The 25615-nt window shown below is 40.4% G+C and overlaps 1 protein-coding gene across 1 annotated transcript in view; it reads left to right on the top strand.

Moving 5' to 3' along the window:
• The window catches only part of TMEM131 (transmembrane protein 131), a 175551-nt gene that overhangs the window by 105980 nt on the left and 43956 nt on the right, over positions 1 to 25615 (top strand). Inside the window, exons 8-12 of the mRNA XM_040267617.1 lie at positions 7482 to 7562; positions 12990 to 13140; positions 13232 to 13288; positions 14152 to 14213; positions 23947 to 24055. Of these exons, the coding sequence (XP_040123551.1) occupies positions 7482 to 7562; positions 12990 to 13140; positions 13232 to 13288; positions 14152 to 14213; positions 23947 to 24055 (460 nt within the window). The remainder of the gene's footprint in view (positions 1 to 7481; positions 7563 to 12989; positions 13141 to 13231; positions 13289 to 14151; positions 14214 to 23946; positions 24056 to 25615) is intronic.

The raw sequence follows: 25615 nt of genomic DNA, 5'->3' as shown, positions 1-25615 counted from the left end.
CAGTAATCACATTTCCACCTTTGAAGCCCCTCCTCACTCAGCCCTTGTCTCTGACACGGTGGTAGTGCCCGGTGTCGCTCCTTCAGGTGTCTCCTCAGATCCCCACCCCAGCTCCCCGGTGACTTCTAGCCACAGACATCTGTTGGCATGGTAGCTTCTAGCTGTGTTGTCTGTGTGGAAGGATATGTGGATAATTTGCAGAATAATGTTTACTCCCAGGGCCCATGGAGGTTCTTCAGGACCAACACTGAAGAACTGAGCATGTAGCTCGAAAATAGCAGGTGGAGAATAAGCACTGTGTGTTGTGTGAGCCGCTGAGCTTTGACGACGAAAGTGGGTTTTGTCATCCTGGCACTCCCAGGTAGAAAGGCTCATAAATGGTGAAGAGGAAGACAAGGAAGAATACAATGAGATATTCAGATCTGGGTTTGTGAGATGTCTGGAAATTGTATGCTGAGGTAGCAAAAAAGGGTTCCCTGCAAACTCAGCTGCCATTGGGTGAGGATAGCCATTGATGAAAACACTCCCCCCACATTCTGGTCATATGTAGCTGAGTATCTTCATCGTGAAAGAGGAAAGTGCCTTGTCTCCTGCTTTTACAAGTGAGAAAGAGTTCCTCTCCATCATCAGTCTTCGTTTATACCCTTTTGCTGCTTTGGGGAATGGAGTGCTTTCCCTGTTTGAGCTAACTTTTATCACAAAACTATACAGAAACCTCGTAAATTCTTGCTGCTTTCTTTTCTTGACTGTTTTTGAGTCCAAGAAATAAGAATTGCCCTCTCGTTTTCTCGGGCCCTGCTGTGTGAGCTGACACACGCAGCTGCAGCACCAGTGTTACAGAGCCCCAGGGATATACCACCGCTGTGGTTGCCCCACCGCGGACTGAGGGTCTTGCTTTCTGCTGGGAAAGATGGAGGTTACAGACTCAGCAGGTGTTGGCCACCCTGGTTATAATACTTAAGTAGCCTTACAGTCTATGTCTTTGCTCCTCAGCCTTTTGAGTCATCAGACTACCTTCAAGAACAACTATCTCTGAATTCAATATTGAATTTTTTTCCTTGGCTTGTCTAGTCCTTTTCCAGTCATGTAACATTTCAATTCAGTATTTATCTCAGTGCACTTTTCATCAACACACAGGAGAGCTCATGGAAAGCCAGGGTTGCTCTCTCAGAACCAGTAGATTGGGATCTCCCTGGCAGTTCAGTGCTTGAGACATAGCTTCCAATGCAGGGGCACTGGTTCAATCCCTGGTCTGGGAACTAAGATCCCACATACCACAGGGTCCTGTCAAAAAGAAAAAGAAGAAGAACCAATAGATTGTCTCTGGAAAGCAGTTTTATTTTTGTTTTTGAGAGAAAAACTCCAAGTCCCTTCCTGATGGACACTGTTTACTTGAGGTGTAATTGCCATATAACACTGTTAATTTCAGGTGTACAGCGTAGTGATTCAGTATCTGTATATATCACAGAATGATCACCACAGTAAGTCTTGTTAGCAACATCACCACACGTAATTACAAAAAATTTTTTTCTTATGATGAGAAATTTTTAAGATCTGCTCTTTCAGTAACTTTCAAATGTACAGTTACAGTGTTACTATTAACTATAGTCACTGTCCTATCACATTCCGCTGACTTAATTACTTTTAAAACTGGAAGGTTGTGTGGAAGACACTCTTAACCCGATAGTCCTGTGTGTCATGAACGTGTCCTCAAATTTAAGAAAGTATTGTAAAGCAAGAAATTACACCTCATTTGTTCTTTATACAACACTAGCACACAGGTATGTTCTCACTGAAAACTATTAACAGTTCACATGTGTGAGGCAGAAGTCCCCTTGAACTTGCTGCCTTCCAGTCCAGTACTGTCCAGCAGAACTTTCTGGTGCAGTGGGAGCGTTCTGTATCTGCTCTGTCCAGTACTGGAACCACCAGCCACTACGCCTGCTGAGCACTTGAACTTGTGGCTAGGGTGGCTGAGGGCCTGAACCTTCAGTTTTATATCCAGTGATTTAAATATAAATAACTAAGACCACAGCCTTGTCTAACTCAATGAAACAAAGCCATGCCCACAGGGCAACCCAAGACGGGCGGGTCATGGTGGAGAGGTCTGACAGAATGTGGTCCACTGGAGAAGGGAATGGCAAACCACTTCAGTATTCTTGCCTTGAAAACCCCATGAACAGTATGAAAAGGCAAAATGATAGGATACTGAAAGAGGAACTCCCCAGGTCAGTAGGTGCCCAGTATGCTACTGGAGATCAGTGGAGAAATAACTCCAGAAAGAATGAAGGGATGGAGCCAAAGCATAAACAATACCCAGCTGTGGATGTGACTGGTGATAGAAGCAAGGTCTGATGCTGTAAAGAGCAATATTGCATAGGAACCTGGAATGTCAGGTCCATGAATCAAGGCAAATTGGAAGTGGTCAAACAAGACATGGCAAGAATGAACGTCGACATTCTAGGAATCAGCGAACTAAAATGGACTGGAATGGGTGAATTTAACTCAGATGACCATTATATCTACTACTGCAGGCAGGAATCCCTCAGAAGAAATGGAGTAGCCATCATGGTCAACAAAAGAGTCTGAAATGCAGTACTTTGATGCAGTCTCAAAAACGACAGAATGATCTCTGTTCATTTCCAAGGCAAACCATTCAATATCACAGTTATCCAAGTCTATGCCCCAACCAGTAATGCTGAAGAAGCTGAAGTTGAACGGTTTTATGAAGACCTACAAGATCTTTTAGAACTAACAGCCAAAAAAGATGTCCTTTTCATTATAGGGGACTGGAATGCAAAAGTAGGAAGTCAAGAAACACCTGGAATAACAGGCAAATTTGGCCTTGGAATGCGGAATGAAGCAGGGCAAAGACTAATAGAGTTTTGCCAAGAAAATGCACTGGTCGTAGCAAACACCCTCTTCCAACAATACAATGGAAGACTCTACACATGGACATCACCAGATGGTCAACACTGAAATCAGATTGATTATATTCTTTGCAGCCAAAGATGGAGAAGCTCTATACAGTCAACAAAAACAAGACCAGGAGCTGACTGTGGCTCAGATCATGAACTCCTTATTACCAAATTCAGACTCAAAATGAAGAAAGTAGGGAAAACTGCTAGACCATTCAGGTATGACCTAAATGAAATCCCTTATAATTATACAGTGGAAGTGAGAAATAGATTTAAGGGCTCTGATAGATAGAGTGCCTGATGAACTATGGAAAGACGTTCATGACATTGTACAGGAGACAGGCATCAGGACCGTCCCCATGGAAAAGAAATGCAAAAAAGCAAAATGGCTGTCTGGGGAGGCCTTACAAATAGCTGTGAAAAGAAGAGAGGCGAAAAGCAAAGGAGAAAAGGAAAGATATAAGCATCTGAATGCAGAGTTCCAAAGAATAGCAAGAAGAGATAAGAAAGCCTTCTTCAGTGATCAATGCAAAGAAATAGAGGAAAACAACAGAATGGAAAAGACTAGAGATCTCTTCAAGAAAATTAGAGATACCAAGGGAACATTTCAGGCAAAGATGGGCTCGATAAAGGACGGAAATGGTCTGGACCTAACAGAAGCAGAAGATATTAAGAAGAGGTGGCAAGAATACACAGAAGAACTGTACAAAAAAGATCTTCACGACCCAGATAATCATGATGGTGTGATCACTCACCTAGAGCCAGACATCCTGGAATGTGAAGTCAAGTGGGCCTTGGAAAGCATTGCTACGAACAAAGCTAGTGGAGGTGATGGCATTCCAGTTGAGCTGTTTCAAATCCTGAAAGATGATGCTGTGAAAGTGCTGCACTCAATATGCCAGCAAGTTTGGAAAACTCAGCAGTGGCCACAGGACTGGAAAAGGTCAGTTTTCATTCCAATCCCAAAGAAACGCAATGCAAAACAATCCTGAAACTACCGCACAATTGCACTCATCTCACATGCTAGTAAAGTAATGCTCAAAATTCTCCAAGCCAGGCTTCAGCAATACGTGAACCGTGAACTCCCTGATGTTCAAGCTGGTTTTAGAAAAGGCAGAGGAACCAGAGATCAGATTGCCAACATCCACTGGATCGTGGAAAAAGCAAGAGAGTACCAGAAAAACATCTATTTCTGCTTTATTGACTATGCCAAAGCCTTTGACTGTGTGGATCACAATAAACTGTGGAAAATTCTTCAAGAGATGGGACTACCAGACCACCTGACCTACCTCTTGAGAAATCTGTATGCAGGTCAGGAAGCAACAGTTAGAACTGGACATGGAACAACAGACTGGTTCCAAATAGGACAAGGAGTACGTCAAGGCTGTCTAGTGTCACCCTGCTTATTTAATTTCTATGCAGAGTACATCATGAGAAACGCTAGACTGGAAGAAACCCAAGCTGGAATCAAGATTGCCAGGAGAAATATCAATCACCTCAGATATGCAGATGACACCACCCTTATGGCAGAAAGTGAAGAGGAACTAAAAAGCCTCTTGATGAAAGTGAAAGAGGAGAGTGAAAAAGTTGGCCTAAAGCTCAACATTCAGAAAATGAAGACCATGGCATCACTTCATGGGAAACAGATGGGGAAACAGTGGAAACAGTGTCAGACTTTATTTTTGGGGGGTCCAAAATCACTGCAGATGGTGATTGCAGCCATGAAATTAAAAGATGGTTACTCCTTGGAAGAATAGTTAATGACCAACCTAGATAGCATATTCAAAAGCAGAGTCATTACTTTGCTGACTAAGGTCCGTCAATCAAGGCTATGGTTTTTCCTGGTCATGTATGGATGTGAGAGTTGGACTGTGAAGAAAGCTGAGCGCCGAAGAATTGATGCTTTTGAACTGTGGTGTTGGAGAAGACTCTTGAGAGTCCCTTGGACTGCAAGGAGATTCAACCAGTCCATTCTGAAGGAGATCAGCCCTGGGTGTTCTTTGGAAGGAATGATGCTAAAGCTGAAACTCCAGTACTTTGGCCACCTTATGTGAAGAGTTGAGTCATTGGAAAAGACTCTGATGCTGGGAGGGATTGGGGGCAGGAGGAGAAGGGGACGACCGAGGATGAGATGGCTGGATGGCATCACTGACTCGATGGATGTGAGTCTGAGTGAACTCCGGGAGTTGGTGATGGACAGGGAGGCCTGGCGTGCTGTGATTCATGAGGTCGCAAAGAGTTGGACACGACTCATCGACTGAACTGAACCACATGTAACTGATAACTGTTGTTATCACAGCTCCTGCCTGGAACCCTTCCTCACTAATAAGCTTCATGTAACGTTGGTGTGTCTCCTCAGGCCTTTCTCTGTGTGCTTGTGTACAGATACAGGGGCGCACTGAAATTAATGTTCCTCGTGGGGTGTTTGTTTTTTTACATAAATTATCATTTGTATATATCATTGGCGTCGTTTTCCCCCTAAACTTTATTAAATTAGAAATAGCTAGCAGTGGACTGAAAGTCAGGAGTCTGTTGTTCTAGTTTTAACGTTATCTTCCCTTTGATTTTGTAATTTAGCCTTTATCTGTCCCTATTTCCATATTCCCTTCCCTCTTGTCAGGACTCAACCTTTTAATCTTGTTTTCAAACATTGTTAGGCTTGTTTCCTTAATACCTTGGAAGATTTCTAAATGAAATAACACATGGTGTTTTCTGGTTTTACAGAAAAAGTCCTATAAGTCACCCCATCAGTTAAGGTGCTGTTCCTATTAGCACAGTCAGTACTGAAGGGGAACAGTAATACATTGGAAGGCAAATAATAATATGCAGACAAGATCGTAGCTCCTTAGTCTTGGGTAAATCATTACTGTAACAACAACACACACCAAAAACAAAAGCCTTAAGCATATACTAAAGTATTGCTGTTTGTCCTGCTTTGTTCTTTTTTATGTACTCCTGGTTTGTGATAAAGACAAGTAAAGGTTTTCCACTCATTCTCATTCTTCACCCTAGATTTGCATTTAGTTAAATATATTCTTTATTTTTAAGAGGTAAGATAACCTTCCTTTAAACAAAAAGCTCCTTTTTTTTATATGAGCAAAGAGGCATATGACCCTTCTGTTCCTTGCTGTTTACCCAAGAGAAAGAAAAACAGATGTCCACACAAAAACGTGGTGTTCATAACAGCTTTATCTGTAATGACCAAAAACTGGAAACAACCCAGATGTTCATCAGCAAGTGAATGGATCTAGAATTGTGGCATATCCATAAAATTAAAAAAGAAATGAATTGTTAGTAAAACAAAAAACAGTGTAATAGATCTCAAGATAATTACACTGAATAAAAGCAACCAGACATAAGAGTATACACTGTATGCTCCCATTTATATAAAATGCTAGAAAACAGACTAATTTTGAGTGGCCAAGAGCAGCTCAGCGCTGCCTGGGGATGGGAAAAGGCAGAGAGTGGCAGGTGGATTGCAGAGGGTGTGAGGAAACTTTGGGAGGTGTAAAGGGTTTATTTAATATCATAATTGTGAGGGCAGCTTCATTCCATCTTCATGTACATGTCAGAATCTATCTCGTTGTACACTTTCAAAATGTGGACTTTTATTGTACATGAATCATACCTCAGTACAGCTGTTTTTTAAAAATATGTATTGTTATGGCTGATTTGCATTGTTTTATGGCAGAAACCAATGCAACACTGTAAAAAGAAAAAAAAATTTTAAGAAATTAATTAGCTAAAAAAAAAAACGGGTGTAGGTACAAGCCTACACCCATTAATATCTCTACAGAGATACTAATAGTACCTGTGATTTTGCTCCCAGAAGACATCAGATATTTTCATCCTGCATTGATACTGTTGCTTATCGATATGATACGCTCTTCACTATGTCACAATTAGGATTTCCCAGGTGGCTCGGTGGTAAACAATCTGCCTGCCAGTGCAGGAGACACAGGTTCAATCCCTGGGTTGGGAGTACACCCTGGAGTAGGAAATGACAACCCACTCCAGTGTTCTTGCCTGGAAAATCCCATGGACAGAGGAGCCTGGCAGGTAGGCTGCGGTCCATGTGGTCACAAAGAGTCAGACACGACTGAGCGTGTGTCAGAGTTACGGTAGTTATTAGATCTGCTACTGGGTCTTGTTGTAGATGTGTGAATAAAGAAGAAGTTGCATTACTATAAGAAATACAAAATGTGTGTTTCTAAAATTTGATCCTTTCTAGAAACTGTTTCCTTGGGAAAATACAAAAATATATGTCCTCCAGATGGATTTTCTAAAATCCAGTCTCTGAAACAGCTACACTATTTCTGAGTTTGATATTTCAAAGCTACCTGTTTTAATTAAATATTGCACCATTGCTTATACATATGGGCACTACCTCTGATGCTGTGACACTGTACTTATCCTACCAATACTTATCCTTTGTATCTGTAAGCATCTTGTAAATTTTTTCTGATAGACGCACTTAAGCCATCAAGCATTTCTGCATAACAGCAAACCACTTGCATTGAGAATATGGTTTTAACGTAACCATCGTGCACTCTTCTGTCTCAGGTTGTAGAAATGTACTCTAGTGGAGGAGACCTTCACCTTGAACTTCCCACAGGGCAGCAGGGAGGCACCAGGAAACTGTGGGTGAGTGCAGACATGTTCTCGCGTGAGATCGCTTGAAACCAGTTACTTCCTTACATGCACCAGAAAACACGTAACTGCTCCTCACCCAAAGAAATACGGGTGACGTTTCCATAGTTACTGTCTTAGCATTAAATGTGTATCAGATGTATATGAAAACTGGAGAAACTGAGAGAGTAGTAGAGTGGTATTAATCATTTTTGGAAAGAGCAGTGAACAAAATTGGTGGAACCTTTAACCCCCTGTGTGGAAAGGAAGAGATTTTAACTATTCTTCTGCAGAATAATATTGGTAAAGCTGTCTCTGAATCTAATCATTTATAATATGCTTTACACTAAAACTGAAAAAAAAAAACACAAAAACTGTGGAAGGGATTCATGGTATTTTTGAAGGTACATAATTGAACATTCAAACTTATTGTTGATGGTGGAGATGGCGTTTGCAGAGGGAACATAGGCCCTTGTGATGACTTAGAAACTAAATTCTTAGGTGATCTCTCAATACATTCACATTTAATGCTGTTGAAGATGTATCAGTAGTTTGTGTAAGTGGTGAGAGAACCACTTTCTCTTGGAGAATATTAGCAAATATTAACCAGGTTAATGAATATGTAGCAATTACCTAATTTTCAAAGGTTGCTGCCATAGGAGGATTGTTTTTATTCTTTAATGTTGTTCGCTGCTGCTGCTGCTGCTGCTAAGTCGCTTCAGTCGTGTCCGACTCTGTGCGACCCCATAGACAGCAGCCCGCCAGGCTGCCCCGTCCCTGGGGTTCTCCAGGCAAGAACACTGGAGTGGGGTGCCACTTCCTTCTCCAATGCATGCATGTGTGCTAAGTCGCTTCAGTCGTGTCCAACTCTGCGTGACCCTACGGACAGCAGCCCACCAGGCTCTTCTGGCCACAGGATTCTCTAGGCAAGATTACTGGAGTGGGGTGCCATTGCCTTCTCCGTTAATGTTATCTACTCAGCTTTAATCAGAGAAGGGAAAGGCATAGACTATGCAGTGCTTGTCGCTAAAATCACTGCTTATCCATAATTGAAGACACGTAGACTTGACCACATGAATAAGTTCTGAAGATCAAAGTTTCTTTGTTATTTGCTCTGTTAATTTAAAAACACACCGCCTCTTGTTTCTGTCATCTGACCAGTCTCAACCAGGGAAGGAAGGGATGTGCAGGGGACATTTTTTAGGATGTTAACTTGAACATTTAGAAACCAAATTGTCAGTGACTAAGTTAATTCCTAAGACATAGAAACACTCTAGCTGATAGAAAAGTATGTAATGGACAGCCTTTTTATATCCTTTCACAAAAGTGTTTTGCCTTGAAATTATGATTTTGTTTGAAAAGACTTTGGGAGAAATTGTGTATAAAGCAATGCTTTATAGAATTAATTATAAGGTATTAAATTCGTGTTATAATTCTAAATAGAAGAACTAAGAATTTACTGTGATGGGCTTCCCAGGTGGCGCTAGTGGTAAAGAACCCACCTGCTAATGCAGGGGACATAAGAAACGCAGGTTCATTCCCTGGGTTGGGAAAATCCCCTGGAGGAGGACATGGCAACTCACTCTAGTATTTTTGCCTGGAGAATCCCACGGACAGAGGAGCCTGGTGGATACGATTCATAGAGTCGCAAAGAGTTTGACACAACTGAAGCAACTTGGCACACACGCTGAAGTGGATTCTAATAAACATTAGAGAATTCATATTTCTAGTTAAGAACTGTAACGTAGCAGACATGGAAAACTGTTTTAATATTCTTAGCAGCTACAAGAAAAAATAGTGATTCTTATTCCTACAAATCTAGAGTAAGATTGGCCTAGAGAAGGCAGCTGGCCTTGACCTCACTTCCAGCCTGTTTCAGTGAGCAAAGCCCAGAGACCAGTCAGCTCCTGGAGATGGGGGTGTCGGCAATCCGTTTCTCGTGGCGCCGAGAGAGTTCCAGTCACCTTTTCTACTTTGAGTCTAGAAAGTTAAGAGAATGGGGGCAAATGAAGACCAGTACATTCTGAACCACAGGGATTTCCTACGATATGCCTAAAGGTGTGTGCAGAGAAACTCTGGAACTCTGCCCAGTGAAGCCAGTTTATTATAAAACCAGGAAAAGATTTGTACCTCCAAAAAATTTTTTTCCAGTGATTCTTCCTTCTAGTGTATATGCTGTGTTCTCTTCCTTCTAGTATATATGTATGTTTTTACAAACCTACTACTGTGGGCAGGAATCTCTCAGAAGAAATGGAGTAGCCATCATGGTCAACAACAGAGTCTGAAATGCAGTACTTGGATGCAGTCTCAAAAACGACGGAATGATCTCTGTTCGTCTCCAAGGCAAACCATTCAATATCACAGTTCTCCAAGTCTATGCCCCAACCAGTAATGCTGAAGAAGCTGAAGTTGAACGGTTTTATAAAGACCTACAAGATCTTTTAGAACTAACAGCCAAAAAAGATGTCCTTTTCATTATAGGGGACTGGAATGCAAAAGTAGGAAGTCAAGAAACGCCTGGAGTAACAGGCAAATTTGGCCTTGGAATGCGGAATGAGGCAGGGCAAAGACTAATAGAGTTTTGCCAAGAAAATGCACTGGTCATAGCAAACACCCTCTTCCAACAACACAGTGGAAGACTCTATACATGGACATCACCAGATGGTCAACACCGAAATCAGATTGATTATATTCTTTGCAGCCAAAGATGGAGAAGCTCTATACAGTCAACAAAAACAAGACCAGGAGCTGACTGTGGTTCAGATGATGAACTCCTTATTACCAAATTCAGACTCAAATTGAAGAAGGTAGGGAAAACCCCTAGACCATTCAGGTATGACTTCAATCAAATACCTTATAATTATACAGTGGAAGTGAGAAATAGATTTAAGGGCCTAGATCTGATAGATAGAGTGCCTGATGAACTATGGACTGAGGTTCCTGACGTTGTACAGGAGACAGGCATCAAGACCATCCCCATGGAAAAGAAATGCAAAAAAGCAAAATGGCTGTCTGGGGAGGCCTTACAAATAGCTGTGAAAAGAAGAGAGGCGAAAAGCAAAGGAGGAAAGGAAAGATATAAGCATCTGAATGCAGAGTTCCAAAGAATAGCAAGAAGAGATAAGAAAGCCTTCTTCAGTGATCAATGCAAAGAAATAGAGGAAAACAACAGAATGGAAAAGACTAGACATCTCTTCAAGAAAATTAGAGATATCAAGGGAACATTTCATGCAAAGATGGGCTCCATAAAGGACAGAAATGGTCTGGACCTAACAGAAGCAGAAGATATTAAGAAGAGGTAGCAAGAATACACAGAAGAACTGTACAAAAAAGATCTTTACGACCCAGATAATCACAATGATGTGATCACTCATCTAGAGCCAGACATCCTGGAAAGTGAAGTCAAGTGGGCCTTGGAAAGCATTGCTACGAACAAAGCTAGTGGAGGTGATGGCATTCCAGTTGAGCTGTTTCAAATCCTGAAAGATGATGCTGTGAAAGTGCTGCACTCAATATGCCAGCAAGTTTGGAAAACTCAGCAGTGGCCACAGGACTGGAAAAGGTCAGTTTTCATTCCAATTCCAAAGAAAGGCAATGCCAAAGAATGCTCAAACTACCGCACAATTGCACTCATCTCAAATGCTAGTAAAGTAATGCTCAAAATTCTCCAAGCCAGGCTTCAGCAATACGTGAACCGTGAACTTCCTGAATATTCAAGCTGGTTTTAGAAAAGGCAGAGGAACCAGAGATCAAATTGCTAACATCCGCTGGATCATGGAAAAAGCAAGAGAGTTCCAGAAAAACATCTATTTCTGCTTTATTGACTATGCCAAAGCCTTTGACTGTGTGGATCACAATCAACTGTGGAAAATTCTGAAAGAGATGGGAATACCAGACCACCTAACCTGCCTCTTGAGAAATCTGTATGCAGGTCAGGAAGCAACAGTTAGAACTGGACACGGAACAACAGACTGGTTCCAAATAGGACAAGGAGTACGTCAAGGCTGTCTAGTGTCACCCTGCTTATTTAACTTATATGCAGAGTACATCATGAGAAACGCTGGACTGGAAGAAACCCAAGCTGGAATCAAGATTGCCGGGAGAAATATCAATCACCTCAGATATGCAGATGACACCACCCTTATGGCAGAGAGTGAAGAGGAGCTAAAAAGCCTCTTGATGAAAGTGAAAGAGGAGAGCGAAAAAGTTGGCTTAAAGCTCAACATTCAGAAAACGAAGATCATGGCATCTGGTCCCATCACTTCATGGGAAATAGATGGGGAAACAGTGGAAACAGTGTCAGACTTTATTTTTCTGGGCTCCAAAATCACTGCAGATGGTGATTGCAGCCATGAAATTAAAAGACGCTTACTCCTTGGAAGAAAAGTTATGACCAACCTAGATAGTATATTCAAAAGCAGAGACATTACTTTGCTGACTAAGGTCCGTCTAGTCAAGGCTATGGTTTTTCCTGTGGTCATGTATGGATGTGAGAGCTGGACTGTGAAGAAGGCTGAGCGCCGAAGAATTGATGCTTTTGAACTGTGGTGTTGGAGAAGACTCTTGAGAGTCCCTTGGACTGCAAGGAGATCCAACCAGTCCATTCTGAAGGAGATCAGCCCTGGGTGTTCTTTGGAAGGAATGATGCTAAAGCTGAAACTCCAGTACTTGGCCACCTCGTGGGAAGAGTTGACTCATTGGAAAAGACTCTGATGCTGGGAGGGATTGGGGGCAGGAGGAGAAAGGGACGACCGAGGATGAGATGGCTGGATGGCATCACAGACTCGATGGATGTGAGTTTGAATGAACTCCGGGAGATGGTGATGAACAGGGAGGCCTGGCGTGCTGCGGTTCATGGGATCGCAAAGATTCGGACACGACTGAGCGACTGAACTGAAAAAGTTATCCTATTTTACATGCTAAGAGCGTACTGAACACATTTGTTGAACTGTGGGTTTGCTTGGGAAGCTTGTTCTGTTATGTTTTAAACTAAAGGAGAGCCAAGTCTATGTTCCCTTAGTTATCATTTAAAGAGAATCCTGTGAACTTCTAGGAAAGCGGTTTCTCTTTGATGGTGATGTGTTTATTGTTTAGAGGATTTGTACTGAAATCCTCTAAACAAGCACACCAATACAGCAGAAAAGTTGGACTCTACCTTTTAACAATGACTTTGCAGCTGACAGTTTGTTTTCATATAATTTTATCTCTTTTTTGTTTTGCTCAATTTTATATAACAAACTTCATCAATTTTAAGATACACGTGTTTTTATCATTTAACATCCTCCAAAATTGGACTGTGCAGTATAACCAGTGAAATGAATGTGTTTGTTTAATTGGCAGTAGTTTTTTCCTATATAAAATAATAATACATCTTCTGGGTGATGTCATCTTATTCAATAAACTGTAGTGGTTTTGCTACATTCTGGTCTGTTAACTTGTCAGGAAATTCCTCCTTATGAAACCAAGGGAGTGATGAGAGCCAGTTTTTCATCTAGAGAAGCAGATAATCACACAGCGTTCATAAGAATAAAGACAAATGCTTCAGACAGCACAGAGTTTATCATCCTTCCGGTTGAAGTGGAAGTTACAACAGGTGAGTGGATGACTAAAGGAGCATAGTTTGTCTTCAGCACATCTTACTCTGGCAAAATGAAATATAATTGTTTACTCTTCTTTTTTCCAAGCTCCTGGAATTTATTCCTCAACTGAAATGTTAGATTTTGGCACACTGCGAACACAAGGTAAAAAAAAGAGATAGTGTCATTATAAGTCTTTTTTAAAAATCCCTGTATTCATCGCTAAATGGCTCTCCTTTAACTCCTCTGTAATTAGTTCAGCTTTGAAAGTTATTTCTCAGTGTATTACATGATCTTGTAGAAGTCTTCTTCTGGGAAGTCAGAGCCCTTAGAGGTTTACACCCCATTCTTCTGAGGGATGCCATTGCTTACCAGATGGGAAAACAGTGTCATGGATAACTTAAGTCAAGTCTTCTAAATGGAAGATTGAGGCAGAAAGTAGTTCCTTAATCCAGTTTCTCACCTATGTAGTTATGCTAAATCTTTTAATTGTAAAATAAAGGAAATAAAAAGATTTACTTCTGAATTTTTGTTTAGATATGGATTAATTCAGTTGCATTATAATTAGGTAATGTTAGAAATCAGTCCCTGAGGTCAGAGAACGAATTCAAATTCTATAATTGAAAATGACCAAAGAGGATTTATTAAAAAAAAAGAAGGCATGTAATTACAGGCTTCCTCCTGTGGGGCCATATGTAATTGAAAATTGGTTGTTCAGGATTGAAGACCCATTCTTGAAGGTTAGATTTGGTTTTAATATAATAATTTCATATTGTACTTTATTGAATTGCTTCACTGTGCTTTGCTGGAAAACTAAAGATTGATGATGATGTCAATTTGTTTTTTGATCTGATTGTTTACTTATAGTACTCACTGTCCTTAAAAGTAAGGCAGTTCCTGTCTAGGAATGTGATTGTCATTCTACTTCACATTCTAAAATATATTTAAACTGATACAAGAGATAGATTCTAACTTGTTATAGAAAACATACCACTTTAAGAAATGTTTCTTTTCCTCAATTTTAACAGATCTACCAAAAGTTTTAAATCTTCATTTATTAAATTCAGGAACAAAAGATGTACCAATAACAGTAAGTTTTTGCTTATATTTTTTCCTAATTTGTATATTCTTTGTTTTTAAACTTATAACAAAGTTATAAAATAAACTCCTGCTCTAAAGGATATCTGTTTTGTGGTGACCTGGTGACACTTCGGTTCAAAATAGAGTATAGGAAACCTGTTCTGCCTGTCTGATCAGATTTTAAGTATGAGAAAGGCATGTGAACAGTCTTCTCCAAGGACTCTGAACTAGAGTTCATGAGGTTCCTGTTTAGGCCTGTGGATTCTGATGAATCCTAGGATTTGTGTGCTGTGAATAAAGAAAATTAGGTTGTTAGACTTAAGGTATGGTTAAGTAAAAAAGAGATATATGATTCAGATGAGTTGGAAGGAGAAATCAGGAAGCAGAGAAATGTGATAGGTAGTGGTCGAGTGCTATTAACCTGTGACACAGGGGCCCCTTCTGACTAGCATCTGCCATAGTTATCCTCAGTAGCACCCTGAAACCAGGGTCCTCTCACTGTCTCACGCATACGCATGGAACAAATGACTTTGTGCCTTATAGTAGAATTGGCGTGCCATGCAATGGTTTGAGGGAGCTAGAGTATCTAGATTTTGCTTTAGCCCATGACCTCACCTGAGGTGAGGTCCCCAAGTTACACAGAGAATAATGGAAGAGGAAAGCATATTTTTATTATAACCTGTGCTGCTGTCAGAAAACCTGTATTCAGAGAACTCTGATAAAAGTTAGATAGATCAGATGGGCTTTGAGACTTAAGAGACCATTGTCAATTTCTACCCAAACCCAGAATTTTCCACCAACTGGTGGAGTAGAGACCAAGGAGAAGAGGGTATACAATCCCCAAGTAATGGGAGAGATGGTCACCCCAGGCAGCCACATTTTAATGCACAGTGACCTTGCTTACTGGGAGAGTTTTGTCAGACATATGACCTAGTATTTCTTGCTTGGTAGAAGAATTGGGAGTGAGTTAGGGGGATGGAGTCTGTAAGGAGCTTCCCCTAGGATACAGTGGAGCTGAAACTACCCCAGCCTGAGGTTCCTGCCACTCCAGTGTTAAACCTGCTAAGTATACTGGGGTTCATGCCCCTGCTCCTCGGTCTTCAAGGGCCAGGACCCTTCCATAGATGACAAGGAACAGCTCCTTTGACCCTGCCACCCTGATAATGTATTTTTCTTTAAAAAACAAACACACACAGTGGTGACTATTGTTGCTGTATTGAGAGGTTAGGGATTAGTTTTGGCTCTTTAATCTGTCTTGAAGTTTTCACGAGTCTATAGAAAAATGAGCAATATAAATGTTTATAAAAATATGAGTGTGTGTATATGTTAACTTAATTAACATGAAGTTATAAACACCCTTTCTGGATAAGGACTATTCTAAGATAATATACTTACTTCTTTGACATTAAAATATTTGTTGTTTTATAAATAAAGGTAATACATAGTTGGAGAGAATTGTTTGGATTTTTTTTTTTAATAGAATGAGTAGGAAAGTATTCTTTCCTCTTCTGTTTTTGGGGAGAGTTTGCGAAGGATTGGTGCTAATTCTTCTTTAAATATTTGGCAGACTTCACCAGTGAAGTCATCTGGACCTAAACTTTTGTTCATGGGATGTTTTAAAATTACTAACTTAATCTCTTTACTTGCTATAGGCCTATTCAGAGTTTCTGTTTCTTCTGGAGCCAGTGTCGGTAGCTTCTGTCTTTCTAGGAATTTTTTCATTTCATCTAAGTTACCTAATTTGTTGGCATACCATTGTTCAGTGTTTACTTGTAATACTTTTATTTTCTGTGAGGTAGATAGTAATGGTCCATCTTCCATTCTTGATTTTAGCAATTGTAGTCTCCTCTCTATTTAAAAAAAATTTTCAGTCAGTCTTTGCTAATGGTTTGTCAGTTTTGTTGACCCTTTCAGAGGACCAACCTTTGGTTTTGTTAAATTCCTCTATTATTTTTTGGTTCAACATTAAACTACCCTTTGTTTTATGAATAAAGGTAGAAGAGAGTAGGAGTTTCTCCTTTTTCTCCTCATCCCCAACATTCTCACATTTGCAAAAATGAAAAGTTAGACTTCCTTACACACACAATCACACATTTTGGGTTTTACCAGTGAAATGAAAAGGCCTAAGAATCACCACTCTATTATAACATTTCAGAATCTCACTTTATACTCGGAGTTGTGATTCTTTTTGTTCAGACTTTTCCAGTTTAGTGTATCAGAGTTTCCTCCATCATGGGGTGTGACTCTTTCCACTCAGTCTATCCAGGTTGCTTTGGCTACGACCTGCTTTTGTTCTCTGAACTTCTGGGTCCAGAATTTCTTCTGGAGCCCGACTGGCAACAGGGACCGCAGTTACCACATGGTGATGCTGTGTGCACACCTCCCTTTCCTGCCCCCATGCTAGAGGCCTGGCCTCTGCAGAACCTCCTGAAACTCACCATCTGGCTTCATGCTAGGAGTCCCCTTTAAAGTCAGTCGTGCACATGCGTATAGGTCAGACTCTTGGCTGTGGGTGGGTGGCCTGCTGTTGCCTCAGTTTGAGACATCAGATAATTATTATTTTGTGTGTGTTCTGCCTGCTGTCTGTCTCTTACTGGTTTCTTTGATCCTGTGGATTATCTCGCACAGAGCAGAAGCTCTCATGCTTGTTGGGCAGATTTCAGGCCTGAAGTCCTGTCTCCATATGTACAGATTTGGGGGCTTTCCTGGTGGCTCAAATGGTAAAAGAATCTGCCTGCAGTGCAAGAGATCCAGAGTCAGTATTCTTGCCTGGAGAATTCCATGGACAGAGGAGCCTGGCTGGGTACAGTCCATGGGGTCACAAAGAGTGGGACACAACTCAGTGAATTTCATTTCACTTCAGATGTTTATTGGGAAAGTGCCTTTTCTTAGCCCACACATTCTGGTCTAACTTTGTACATACAATGAATGGACCCAAATGTCTTGAAATATAAATAAACATTTTCTAGAAAAATGAAATCAGCAATTCTAAGAATGTGGATGAAAAAACTTACTATTTAATTCATTTATAGTAATTAAATAAAAGTATAAATAGGCCCACATTCCTACCTTTCTCTTTTATTAAGGAGTTTTAGAATACATTGTAAATGAACATTTTTTCTCTTACCATGAGTTAGGCTTTGTGTTAAGTTCTTTACATGGATTATCTTATTTGATGCAACTCTCCTGTAAGATACACAGGTCTTTCTTTTCCAAATAGGGAAAATGAGTCAGACCTTTTAAAGTAACTAAATTCAGCTATATAAAATGCAAAAGTTCAGTTCATTCAGTTGTGTCCAACTCTTTGCGATCCCATGGACTGCAGCACGCCAGGCTTCCCTGTCCATCACAAACTCCCGAAGCTTGCTCAAACTCACGTCCTTTGAATCAGTGATGCCATCCAACCATCTCATTCTCTGTTGTCCCCTTCTCCTCATGCCTTCAATCTTTCCCAGCATCTGGGTCTTTTCCAATGAATCAATTTTTGCATCATGTGGCCAAAGTATTGGGAGTTTTAGGTTCAGCATCAGTCCTTCCAGTGAATATTCAGGACTGATTTCCTTTAAACATTGACAAGTTGACTGATCGACTAGTTGGATCTCCTTGCAGTCCAAGGGACTCTCAAGAGTATTCTCCAACAACACAGTTCAAAAGCATCAATTCTTTGGCTTTCAGCTTTCTTTATAGTCCAACTCTCACATCCGTCCATGACCACTGGAAAAACCATAGCTTTGACTAGATGGACCTTTGTTGGCAAAGTTATGTCTCTGCTTTTTATTGTGCTGTTTAGGTTGGTCATAACTTTTCTTCCAAGGAGCAAGCGTCTTTTAATGTCTTGGCTGCAGTCACCATCTGCAGTGATCCAAAAAATAAAATCTGTCACTGTTTCCATTGTTTTCCCATCTATTTGCCATAAAGTGATGAGACTAGATACCATGATCTTAGTTTTCTGAATGTTGAGTTTTAAGCCTACTTTTTCACTCCTCTCTTTCACTTTGATCAAGAGGCTCTTTAGTTCTTCTTTGCTTTCTGCCATAAGGGCAGTATCATCTGCGTATCTGAGGTTATTGATATTTCTCCCAGCAATCTTGATTCCAGCTTGTGCTTCTTCCAGCCCAGCATTTCTCATGATGTACTCTGCATATAAGTTAAATAAGCAGAGTGACAATATACAGCCTTGATATACTCCTTTTCCTATTTGGAACCAGTCTGTTGTTCCATGTCCAGTTCTAACTGTTGCTTCTTGACCTGCATTCAGATTTCTCAGGAGGCAGGTCATGTGGTCTAGTATTCCCATCTCTTTAAGAATTTTCCAGAGTTTGTTGTGATCCACACAAAGGCTTTGGCATAGTCAATAAAACATGTTTTTTTGGAACTCTCTTTTTGATGATCCAACAGATGTTGGCAATCATCTGCCTTTTCTAAAACCAGCTTGAACATCTGGAGGTTCACGGTTCATATACTGTTGAAGCCTGGCTTGGAGAATTTTGAGGATTACTTTGCTAGCATGTGAGATGAGTGCAATTGTGTGGTAGTTTGTGTGTTCTTTGGCATTGCCCTTCTTTGGGATTGGAATGAAAACTGACCTTTTCCAGTCCTGTGGCCACTGCTGAGTTTTCCAAATTTGCTGGCATATTGAATGCAAAAGTTACATGAAAGTATATTAGGTATACTTATCAAGCAAGTTTTTATGACTATATCATTTTAATTTTGTATTCAGTATTCCTATTAAAAACCTATTGGTTTATGTACCTGTCCTAGATCTACATCTGTGCCTACCTGTATGTTTTCTTCGAACATCTGAAGCCTATACTCTGTGTTTTGGTAGATTTGTTTCCTCATTCATTCATTCATTCCCTCATCCACTCATTCAGTAAATATTCAGTAAGTATCAGCTGTATGCCAGCTTCTGTGCTGAGTGCTGAGGATACAGCAGGGACTCAGAGAACCAAGGTCTTGCCCTTACTGAGGTCATTTTTTTTTTAGTTGGGAGATAGACAAACAGGTATGCAACATTATTGTAAACAGAAATAAACCGAATGGCGTGTACGTTAAGGAAGGAGTTGGTTTAGGTAGAGCTGTCTCGGAGGAGCTGACGTTTGAGGTAATAACTGAAGAGTGAGAAAGCAGGCACCCGTAAGGAAAGCAAAGCTGGTGGACACGTGTTCCATCCCAGGGACGAGCAAGTGCAGAGACCTGAGGGGCAGCCGCAAGTGTTGAAACTCACCGGGCTCAGATATAAAAGACGGGCTGGAGGGTCGAGCAGGGTTTCCCAGGCTCTTGGGAGGGGTTTTGGTTTTACTGTAAGGGCAATGGAAAATTACGGAATTTTAAGCAAGGGTGTGATATCATTTGATCTGTGTGTTATTAAAGTCACTGTAGCTGCTTTTTAGGGAATGAACTGAAGAAGGTTAAAAATCTATTGCAGTGGTCCACTTGAGAGATGATGATAGTTTGGACTTCTTGCCTTATCACCCAGGGGATGAACCCGTCTGCCATGGAAACTGAGTATTAAGAGAGCTTCCCAAGGTTTTTCCATAGTATGCCAGACCTACAGACTGGTGCATGTTAGAAAGGTCCCTGCCTCCCTCCCTTCAGGGATTCAGTGTCTCTTCATTTTTCAAGATATAAGACTACTTCCCAGGTGGTGCAGTGGTAAAGACTCCACCTGCCAGTGCAGGAGATGTGGTTTGGGAAGGTCCCCTGGAGAAGGAAATGGCAATCCACTCCAGTATTCTTGCCTGGAGAATCCCAGAGACAGAGGATTCTGATGGGCTACAGTCCACGGTGTCACAAAGAGTCTGACATGACTGACCACACACACACACTAAAGTGAGCAGTTCCTAGTATAAGCTCCTCACCATTAGTAAGCAAGATACTCAGGTTCGAGCCTTCCTGACACAGCTTGTCTATAGTGCAACTTTGAAAATATATTTTTCCTCAACATTTATAAAACATTAATGCTATATAAATAATGGAGTCAGTTTGCTTGAGATGTCTTAAAACACCGTTGTATGACATTTCCTTGCTAATTAATAAGAAATCACAGTTCAGTTCAGTCGCTTAGTCATGTCCGACTTTGCGACCCCATGAATCGCAGCACGCCAGGCCTCCCTGTCCATCACCAACTCCCGGAGTTCACTCAGATTCACGCCCATCGAGTCCGTGATGCCATCCAGCCATCTCATCCTCGGTCATCCCTTTCTCCTCCTGCCCCCAATCCCTCCCAGCATCAGAGTCTTTTCCAATGAGTCAACTCTTCACATGAGGTGGCCAAAGTACTGGAGTTTCAGCTTTAGCATCATTCCTTCCAATGAACACCCAGGGCTGATCTCCTTCAGAATGGACTGGTTGGATCTCCTTGCAGTCCAAGGGACTCTCAAGAGTCTTCTCCAACACCACAGTTCAAAAGCATCAATTCTTTGGTGCACAGCCTTCCTCACAGTCCAACTCTCACATCCATACATGATCACAGGAAAAACCATAGCCTTGACTAGACGGACCTTAGTCAGCAAAGTAATGTCTCTGCTTTTGAATATACTATCTAGGTTGGTCATAACTTTTCTTCCAAGGAGTAAGTGTCTTTTAATTTCCTGGCTGCAGTCACCATCTGCAGTGATTTTGGAGCCCCCCAAAATAAAGTCTGACACTGTTTCCACTGTTTGCCCATCTATTTCCCATGAAGTGATGGGACCAGATGCCATGATCTTCGTTTTCTGAATGTTGAGCTTTAAGCCAACTTTTTCACTCTCCTCTTTCACTTTCATCAAGAGGCTTTTTAGCTCCTCTTCACTCTCTGCCATAAGGGTGGTGTCATCTGCATATCCGAGGTGATTGATATTTCTCCCGGCAGTCTTGATTCCAGCTTGTGTTTCTTCCAGTCCAGCGTTTCTCATGATGTCCTCTGCATAGAAGTTAAATAAGCAGGGTGACAGTATACAGCCTTGATGTACTCCTTTTCCTATTTGGAACCAGTCTGTTGTTCCATGTCCAGTTCTCACTGTTGCTTCCTGACCTGCATACAGATTGCTCAAGAGGCAGGTCAGGTCGTCTGGTATTCCCATCTCTCTCAGAATTTCCCACAGTTTATTGTGATCCACACACTCAAAGCTCTGGCATAGTCAATAAAACAGAAATAGATGTTTTTCTGGAATTCTCTTGCTTTTTCCATGATCCAGCAGATGTTGGCAACATATGTCCTTAAATTTTACCTGTGTCAACTTGACGTGAGTCTTAGAAAATCTGTGTACCTACTATTAAAAATATAATCACTATATACCAGAAGATTATTTTATTTTATTTTTTGCTTGCTTAAAGCAGTTGAGTCGTTTCAGAATGTCCTGGGCCTGGTGTCTCACTTGAGAGTTACTGAGCATAGTTGGGTATGAATGTCGTGAGAAAGACTGGAACTATATTTAGAGCCTGTGCAAGCTGCCTTTCCTGGGAATCTTGCCACATTTTTTCCACTTCTCAATTATCTTTACGTAAACAACAGTTAGTGAGTGATGCTGAAATATATTGTTAGTATAAATATGCTTATTACAAGTTTCTGATTATTTATTACTTTTCATTTAAAGCCATCAGAATGAGCCAACTGGTTAAGTCTTTCGTTTATTTTGCTTTGTTTTTGTTTCCTTGAAAAATGGGTTTTAACTGATTGGGGCATTTTTTTTCTTTTAATGGTAGTAAGTGAACTCTTCAGACCATTTGTATAAAACGTGAGTCAATTGAATATTATTTTACTATTAGTGTAAATAATATTACTATTAGTAATACTACTACTGGTAAAATAATATGACTATTATTTTAAGGTAATATTAATAATACGGATATAAACTTTTCCTCTGGTAAGGAAAGTCTGAAAGTGTGTTTCATATAAGAAAAACATTTTTTATCATCAACTAAGTTCTTACTACTTAACAGTGACTATGGTAAGAAATATCATTGCTTAGCTGTTTCTGGCATAGGCTCATGCTTATTACTGATGAACCGCAGCTTACAGTCTTTAAGCATGTTTGAAAATGGTCAAGGTTCCATTGCTGCTATATCACAGTCAACAGAGCAAGTAAAAGAATTAGGGACCGAATGTGTCCTCTGTAAACTACAAAGCCTTACGTGATCATCTCTCAAAATAAATCCTGACTTTGGGATAAATATGACTAATTCAAAGAAAAACAGCAAAATTAATAGAATCACATTTTTTAGATAGATGAAAACTTACTTTGTTGTTGTTTAGTTGCTAAGTCATGTGGACTCTAGCCCGATGTGGATTTCTCAGGCAAGAATACTGGAGTGGGTTGTCATTTTCTTCTCCAGGGTATATTCCTGACCCAGGAATTGAACCTACATCTGTATTGGCAAGTGGATTCTCTACCACTGAACCACCAGGGAAGCCCCTGATGGAAGCTTAGAAAATACCTAATCCAGTCCCCTACGATTTTACAGGTGGAAGAAACATGGCCCAGAGTAAATTGCAGCTTACAGAAATTTACACTGCAGGTTAAATAGTTAAAATCCTTTTGTTGTAAACTCATCACTCTGGGTTTCTGTACTGCTTTCCTTTCCTTCAGAAAAAATACAGGAGCATAGTATGATGAAACCAAATGAACTTTCTCCAGTTATCTTATAATCAGGCTGCTTTGTTTTACTGTTAAAAATACATATCAATACATATACACATGCATACCCTTCAAGGAAGGAAAAGATTCATACTTTAAATCACTGCTAATAACAGCAGGATTATTGATAGCAAATATATTGATATGAACCCGTCAGCCCCCCCATCCCCCCATTAGAGATTCAGAAGCAAAGTAAGAGTTCTCAAAGAAGAAGAAAGATAAAGAGATAAAATGCTGGGAGAGCCTGCAGCCAAGAGCTAAGGCAATTAAGATTTCCAGCACAGAAAACCACAGGGTCCTCCTGAGGACCATCATCCAAGGCCCCGTAAAGACACCCTGACAGCTGAGTCACTAACCAGTAATGGGAGGGGCTAACTGGAACTAAGGAGCAGTATCTGCCATCTCTCTGTAGGTAGCCAACTTTGTTTCCTGTGATTGAAACATGGTGCAAGAGACAGCATTTCCTCTCACTCTCCTAAGATGCTTCTTGTGCCTTCGAAGGACTGTCCTTTTCTCTTTAGGCACATTTGTTGTTTAGTCACGAAGTCATCTCCAACTCTTCTGCGACCACAGGGAATCTTTCTGACGCAGGGATTGAACCTGTGTTTCTTGCATCTCGTGCATTGGCAAGCAGATTCTTTACCACTGAGCCACCTGGGAAGCCTAGCTTTTTTAATAGAAAATTCAAACTCTTTTAAATTCAGCTCTTTTAAGTTGAAAGCATTCTGACCTGTTTTAGGTTGCACATTCCTGCCATCCACTTCACCATTCAGCCCCTTAGCCCCTGTTGTAAACCCTGAAGGTCCTCTCTTCTTAGATGTGAATTAGACATTCATTTAGAAAAGAAATACCTTTTTTCTTTATTATGTATTTATACTCATTGCCCTAGTTTGACTTTACATTTTTTAATATTCACTTATCTATCACACATTTTTCCTTCTGGTCATCATTTTATTTCATAAAGACTGTCCAGTGAAATTGAGATTGTATCATTTAGCCTACTCCATTTAAAGCGACCACTTAAACTTTTCAGATTTTGATTCTGCTTCACTTTTCCAGTATACTTTTCAGTATAAACTGGACCACTAAACTAAAATAATGCAGTGTAAATTTTTCTCTTTGCAGAGTGTTCGACCTACACCACAAAATGATGCTATCACTGTACACTTTAAACCAATTACATTAAAAGCTTCAGAAAGTAAATATACCAAGGTAGCAAGTATTAGTTTTGATGGTAAGTATTTAACTTTTTCTAATAGAGTGGTCTTATTTTGATAACTTAGATGACATCTGTGTTGACATCTTAATATAAAAACTCAGGCCATTTTACAGTTAGATTTTATAATACTAGTCAGATTGGTTTTTCTTGTAAACCATCATGAACTCTTATTTGATTGTTTCTTGAAAGTAAATATTATAATTTCATAAACCTGAATTAGTATTAGCAAATACATTAGGATTGCAATTAAATTTTTGTTAATCTAGGCTCTTTCATGTATGTATCTATTAAGCTTTGTCTTAATTATGAAGTCATTAATTTTTGTAATTGAGTGATACATATTTGAATTTCAGAAGCACATTTGAATTTTAGAGCAGAAGTAAAGTATTTTCTATAACATTTCCATATTTTGGCTTTTATAAACAAGGCAGGCAGTCCCATCTAAATTAAAATGACAGCCTTTATCGTAGAATTGTCAAGTTAGATAACAGTTATTTCAAGCATGTATATTGTGTATTTTGACTTTTGAAATGTTAACTCAGACTTTAGCTTGTTTTAATAGCATGTTTTTATTCAGTTTTGCCTACTTAATTAGAAGACGTACTGCATTTACTATCATAAAATGTTTCGAGTAGTAACTTAATGACTGTCTAAATGTGTGATTAAATTTAATGAAAGCTGAAACTCCAAATGGGGCTTTTCTCATAATGGCCTGTCCAAGTGAGGAGCCCTGAAGCTTGAGCTTTGGCCTCATGATAAAGCCATCTTTACTCGTAATCCACATTTTATAGCTAGGCTCCTCATCAGGAGAGAATGTTCAGCCACTGCGGACCCCGCTGAGTGGGGCCCAGTGTCTGTGAGGCGTCTGCGCTCACTCCTCTCACATGGAGGGTCTGGAGCAGCTGCACACTTGGCTGCCAACACAGCATTCATCCTACGAGCTCAGAGAAAACGCCTGAAGAAATTGAGATTATACACATGGCGCACTTTCATAAACCAGCTGTCAAGAAATAATCAGGATTGCAGAAGGCTTGATGGCACAGATATTTCCACATGTGTGATGAGTGGTCTTCTGTGTTGCTAAGAAACCAGCCATGACCTCCAGTTATCAGTGTCAGTATCAGCAGGTACATTGTCTTCCCTTACTGAGAAGGAGTTTCTGGCCCTCAGGACAGACAGATCTGGTAAGTCCAAGAAGGCAGAGTGCATGCTAGGGCAGTGCAGCTGTGCTCCTGTGCTGACAGCCGGTGGCTGCTCCCACAGATAAATGAATGTCAGGAGTGGCGCTTCTTCTGAGATCACAGAGTCTAAAATAAGTGTTTCTTAAAGAAACTATGTAAAATTTAGCACAAAGACAAGAGAAGGCATCTTTTAAAGTAAGTACTACATTTCTTAAAAGTGCTTTTTATTTATTATAAAAACTGGCAGATTTATTCTGCAAGGGCCCATTTTCAAGAAGCTCTAGGTGAAGATGGGAGAGGAGAGGTTTCCTCCGCTTCTCCTCCCCTCATCTTTGAAAGTGGTTTTCATTATCATGGAGAAATCCCTCCACTTCCCACTTGCTCCCTCCTCCCC

This window comes from Oryx dammah, unplaced genomic scaffold (genome assembly GCF_014754425.2).
Source record: "Oryx dammah isolate SB20612 unplaced genomic scaffold, SCBI_Odam_1.1 HiC_scaffold_25, whole genome shotgun sequence".
Classification (NCBI taxonomy): domain Eukaryota; kingdom Metazoa; phylum Chordata; class Mammalia; order Artiodactyla; family Bovidae; genus Oryx; species Oryx dammah.
This window is presented reverse-complemented; position numbering and strand designations above follow the sequence as displayed.